Raw genomic sequence first — 6,000 nt, 5'->3', positions numbered from 1 at the left:
CAAAATTAATTTAAAAACTGCTGTATATGCAAAATCATTGCTATAAATTTTATTGGTATAAATTCCCACGATATAATTATTGATTTGACCTGTCTTAATCTAATTGTTAGTATTATTTAAGTTTTTATATAATTAAATTTAAATGTGTGAGAATAATATTTTAAACAAAGTTTATGTAAAACTTATTGTTTGAATAATCTATTGTTTTGGTGATTTAACTATAAACATCATTTAACTTAACTTAAAACAATTATTTATACTAAATATCAGAATTAATGTAATTCTGTGGATAACTTTTAAACATTCTTAAATTTATTTCATAAAATAAATTTATAAAAAGTCTTCAAGCAAAATTTATAAATTTTTCTAAGCAACCACAACCGATATAAACTAAAAGGCAAAATAAAATGTAAAACTTAATATAAACTGATAATGGTTGAAATATATAAATAACCTGAGTCTGACAACATAAATAATGAAGTTTCACTTATCTTAAAAATATTTTTAGATATTGTTTATAATTAATAGTTTTATAAACTGTTTTCCAAAGATTGCAAAACATACATCAGTACATTCACTGTTACAACATACTACAATAATGCAAGCAGGAAGTAGCTTTTAACTTATAATATACACAGTTGAATCACGATTTATTATAAGCTGAAAAACGTGACACGTTTTTTGTTTTTAAAATATTAACGACCGACAACGTTTGCCGGTTTAAGACATAAATTAAAAAAAATCAGTTAAGTTTTGCATGGTGCGAAATCAAATATGCCAATTGCATTTATACTCACCCTATATCTCTTCATATACCGGTTATCTAATAGCTTTACTAGTATAGTTTATTATAAACGTTGTTTTAATCCAATAAAGCACACCTTAAAACGACATTTTTCAAACTATTTGCTATCTCCGACTTATGTAAATTTGCTTTATCACTATGATCAGGCAAAATTGTAAAGAGAAATAATTTTAAATTGAATGATTCCAATAATATTTTTTACTATAATTTTTAAATAGTTAAAATCTAACAATGTGTGCTGTTATTTAAATTACTTATAAATAACTTAAAATGCCAAGCCACGTCGTCTTTTGACATTTTCCAAGCAAAAATAAAAAAGATATATTTTTAACCCACAATTTTTCCGAAATTGTGGGGGTACTAAGAACTGTTTTACAGTTCACTACGCTTCAGTGCTTTATTCTTTTGTTACTAAAATTCTTGCTTGGAATAGTATTTGCTTGTAAGAAAAGATAATATAAATCACACATGCAAGCTATTTTATTGATATTATATGTACATTATATGCATAGAATAAAAGGCCATTTTACTATGCAAAAACTAACATTCAATACATTATTATCACTTTTAAATTACAGGTAAAATAACTCCTTTACTACAACATGACTTCTACTTAAACCCGAAAAAATACAGACTATAACCCAATCGCAAAAAAAATAAGTTTGATAAATAGAAAATAACGATAAAAGTCTAAAATCTTAATAAAAACCTAAACCAAAGCCTCTATGAGGGAGCACGACAAAACGAAATCACAGCACAAACTAAAGAGTACGTTAAATTTTGAAGCACAAAATGTTGAAGACGGAACACAATCATCCACTGTGACGTAATAAAGTACCTGATTGTTAAAAGTATCGACAAAACAAGAAGGCTGCTATACGTTTGCATAAAACCAAGTTACTTTTTAAGGTAATTTTTAATAAATTTGTCTTTAAATTTTAAGTGTTTCGCATATTTTTTTAAAGTTTGTCTAATAACTGAGTAAGTTAGGCTGTATGCAAATGTAAATTAACGCCTTTGGGTTGCGTAAAATAAGAAATGTTGAATAGCAACCAAATAAATAAGAATCACAGTAAGTAAAAAGAGATGAAGGTATGATATGCTGGCACCACATGATGCTGTGAGTACGTTTACAGAGTCTAAATTGTAGCGTCTTAGACACCTTGTCAGCAATTACAGACAGCAATGCAAGAATATGGCTTCCAATTATTATGAACAAAATAGGCATAAATAATAATTATCGTTAGTATGTTATAGTACCATGGGCAACTTGCTCCATGTGATAAAATGTTAAAAAGGATAATAAAAAGTTTTTTAAATTATTGCATGATTATAAATTAAGCAAAACACTATTGGCTTAAAACCATTACAGGCCATCGTGCATAGAAATCATATAAAATATTCACATAAACCCTCCTATTCCAGCCTGAAGTGGGGTTGAAACATTACTCCGTTCTCGTTGAACAGATAAATTAAGAGAACCTGAAATTTCATTATTGCCCGATGGGGGTTGTAAAAAAGATGGATTAAATTGTGATGTCACAATTGGATTGGTGTTAAAAGTAGGTGATATGCTTGAGCGGTCATCTGTAACAGGACTTGAGCCGTTACTTGTTTGATTTTCATTTATTCTTGGTGCACCCATGTAAGGAAAAGTAAACCCGACAGATGGTGAGTCAGCATTATTATGGCTTTGATTTAGTGATGAGTCAGAAAAGGTGTTATAGTTAAAGTGCGAAAAATTGTTTTCTTGGCTGAAAGAAAAAAAGATGTTTTAAATTATATTTACCCTATCTTAAACCCATTCAACACAATAAAAGACAAAACAAAAATTATCAAGATAATAAAAGTATTCAAATTAATATTGATTTTTTACCTTGAAATAAGATTTCTCTTATGTTTATTTGCATGAAGTTCAATTCCTGATAGTCCAACAACTGAATAGTTACAACCAGATTGCAAGCAGTGAAAATGTGAAGTTGATTTTTGTCTAAAATACGTAGTAATTTGAGTAAACAATAAAAAGGCATATTATTTATGTAATACAATAAATAACAATTTAGGATCAATTGCATTTTATGGCCCTCAAAAAAAAGTATCAAGTAAAATAACTAGGTTACAAACAAGGACTAAAATATGGCTAATTTTACCTAAAAACAGTATGTTATGATCGCCTAGCATAATATTAAAACAAAGGTTTGTCTTGCAAGATAGATTTTGAGTTAAACAAAACTACTTACTTATATTTACAATCATCTTTGTTACATTCTTCCTTTCCCCTTATTCTTTCGAATCCAGATTGTTCTAGAGCATCAGCTTTAAGATGTTGACGTCTGTGTGTGCCTACTTTAGCACTATCTGTACATCTAAAGTAAAAAAGATTTGAGGTAACCAAAATATACCATATAAAATAATAAGTGGGTTAAATAAACAATTAAAACTCATGTAACCTTTATCCATATATCAGAAAATGGTTAAAATTTTTAAATACCACATTAAAAATTAATTATTTGTTTTAAAAAAAGCACAATCTAACTTAAAGTGCTTACCTAAAATTACATCTAAGGCAATGAAAGTGTGTGCTGTTAGCAGACAATTCACAATTATCAACACCGCAGTTTTGTGTGTTCTTAAAACGCTTAAAATCATCGCGCACAAGACTGTCCACCCTCTCATGATGTTGGTGATGTTTAAACATGTGAGTTCGTCCAGTGAAGCGATATCCACAACTATCTCTAGTGCAATGGTAATGGCCAGTCTATAAAATAACAGGAAATTATAACAAAACAAAAAAGACAAAAAATCTATTTTCTTGACTTTAAAAAAAACAATAAGTATTTAAAACCTTTTTTTCTGCTTGCTTTTAGAAATAATAATTTAGATGAAGTTTTTAAATAACTTACCTTGGCTCTATATGGGCACAAGTTTTCCAAGCAATCTTCGTTTGAATCAAACCTTTTAAAACCATCCATAACTTCCTTGTTTAATCTGAAGTTGAAAAATGGAGAGTCAGTCTCAGCTGTCAGTTTTTGGGATAAACTGGTGAAAAAAAAAAAAAAAAATAATAAAAATTACTGGATTCTTTCTACAAATCAAAATTCTGTTTATTTTGGAATAACTTACCCAGATACATTGTTGTTATTTTCTTGAAATGTTTGTGAATAATTTTGAGGTTCCCCAATGTCTTCAGGCTCTAAATAACAAAGTTTTGAATTAAAAAAATGAAATTAAATTAAATACATAATTTTTGTCTAATACTTTGTTTTTTTTATTTTTAACTTAATATATATATACCATTTAATCCTGAACTGTTGGAGTCTGTGTCAATCTGAAGATTGTTTCGAAGGTCAAGGACCTCATTGTCATCTTCCATCTCATCCTCTTCATCATCATCTGATAGTTGTTTAGTTCATTTACAATCAATTTTTTTTTAGACAATTTCTTTAATTAATTTAATTCAAAAATATGACATATTTAAGACAAATTTTTGTTACTATTGATTGTATGCATTTAATATCACATTAAACCTTTATTTAATCTTAAATCCTAACATAAACAACTCACCATCTTGACTCTCATTAGCATTGTTAAAACTTTCCCCTAACATCCCCTCACTCTGCAGTAAACTATTCTTATAGTGTTCAAACACAGCAAGTTGTTGAGGGTTAAGTGAATTTCCAATATTTGGGTCGGTTAAGTAGGCTGGAAGTCCACCCTAAAAAAAAAAAAAATTTTGTAAATGTGTTGTTTATTTAATTTTTATTTATTAAAAACATAAAATAAATTTTTCTGAGCTTCAACTTTAAATTTTATCTCATTTACTGCATTCATGTTGTCCATTGAGTTGTGAGGTTTTTGTTCTAGTTCGTCTGCTTCATCCACTATGAGCGGTAGAGAGTCATCACCAGAGTCAACATTTGAGTGATCCATTGCCCCTCCAGGCATATCTGCTGATAAACATATATTTATTATGATGTCATAATATTTGTTTTTTACTTAGCAATTATGTATTATTATTGTTATTATTTTTGGGATTTTTAATTATACCTTATGTTTAATATTGCTATGTTATACGCTGTCATGATGTATTTAAATAAGCCTACTATATATTTTATTTTAAAATCAGTAAAAAGTTGTTAAAAAAACAAGAAATAATTCCACCCACCATTATAGTTCCTTCCACCCAGCATCCTTCTTAAATGTTTTCTTACATGAGTTGACATTTGATGTTTGTATTGGAAAGCAAATGAACATCCTTGCCTGATGCAGTGGTAATGACTAAATAATCCATTGTACTTGCATTCTGAAATATAATTCATAAGTTGTTTTGCAATTATTTTTATTGGTAATTTAAAATAGACCCAAATTTAACTTTGAAATTTTCCCCTTTTTTATTCAAATTTTTTTTTTCGTGTCTGTAGCAGCCTGTTATTTAATAAAAAAAAAACTATATCTAACGCAAAGTTTATTTAAATGATGTATACCATGTATAAAATTACTAAAATGTATATTTTTTTTCCTGAAGTTACTTACCATATTTTCCACATTGTTCCTTCTTAGTATAATACTTAAACCCACTAGCTTCCCTTCTAGCTATTTTTTCATGTTTTTTCATGTGCCAGGGAAGTTTAGATGTACCAATGGTGACAAAGTTACATCCTGGCTTAAGGCAATGATAATGCCCACGTAGTTTAAATTCACAATTCTAAAAACAAATTATCGTTATGTTTAGTTTCTTTATTTTCTCTACTATTTATATCATCAAACCACAAGTTTCAAAAAAACAATATTTAAAAATAATAAACATTTTTATTTATAAAATTTTATTTCACAAATTTTTTTATTTCTTAAATTGTATTTTCAATTTAAAACATTTTTTGCACTTACTGGATTTGGGCAAAGTTTCTTGACTGTGTAACTTCTAAAACAAAGTTTTGCAGCTTTTGCATAAGCCTCCAAACTGTCATGTGCTTGTCTGTTAAAAATATAAAAAAAACTACATTATTGTAAAAAAGAATCTATTAAATATCATAAGAATAAATGGCATAGGTAGCATAAATTTTGTGTCATGATTGTTTACCTGTGGTTTTGAGCCTTTCCAAGAGACTTACAAACATATCTGCATCTGTTTAAAGTGCAATGCCAGTGGTTCTGCATCACATATTTACAATCTTGCCTCATACATGTAGTTCTGT

At 28.1% G+C, this 6,000-nt stretch overlaps 1 protein-coding gene across 2 annotated transcripts in view; it reads right to left on the bottom strand.

The window, feature by feature from the left end:
• Positions 1–1,273: 1,273 nt before the first annotated feature.
• Positions 1,274–6,000, bottom strand: part of LOC145751371 (zinc finger protein castor homolog 1-like) — a 28,252-nt gene continuing 23,525 nt past the window's right edge. The window contains exons 27-39 of one of the 2 annotated variants that reach the window (XM_082567494.1): positions 5,886–5,996; positions 5,693–5,780; positions 5,339–5,510; positions 4,971–5,108; positions 4,628–4,755; positions 4,370–4,520; positions 4,100–4,198; positions 3,929–3,998; positions 3,709–3,844; positions 3,355–3,563; positions 3,046–3,171; positions 2,682–2,795; positions 1,274–2,559 (exon numbers count right to left, since the gene is read on the bottom strand). In XM_082567494.1, the coding sequence (XP_082423620.1) occupies positions 2,208–2,559; positions 2,682–2,795; positions 3,046–3,171; positions 3,355–3,563; positions 3,709–3,844; positions 3,929–3,998; positions 4,100–4,198; positions 4,370–4,520; positions 4,628–4,755; positions 4,971–5,108; positions 5,339–5,510; positions 5,693–5,780; positions 5,886–5,996 (1,894 nt within the window). In that variant the 3' untranslated portion in view covers positions 1,274–2,207. The remainder of the gene's footprint in view (positions 2,560–2,681; positions 2,796–3,045; positions 3,172–3,354; positions 3,564–3,708; positions 3,845–3,928; positions 3,999–4,099; positions 4,199–4,369; positions 4,521–4,627; positions 4,756–4,970; positions 5,109–5,338; positions 5,511–5,692; positions 5,781–5,885; positions 5,997–6,000) is intronic. The other variant, XM_082567495.1, reaches the window with a different exon arrangement.

Source organism: Corella eumyota, chromosome 4 (genome assembly GCF_963082875.1).
Source record: "Corella eumyota chromosome 4, kaCorEumy4.1, whole genome shotgun sequence".
In the NCBI taxonomy this organism is placed as follows: Eukaryota; Metazoa; Chordata; class Ascidiacea; order Phlebobranchia; family Corellidae; genus Corella; species Corella eumyota.
The sequence above is the reverse complement of the archived record's forward strand: the minus strand, read 5'-3'. Positions and strand labels throughout refer to the sequence as shown.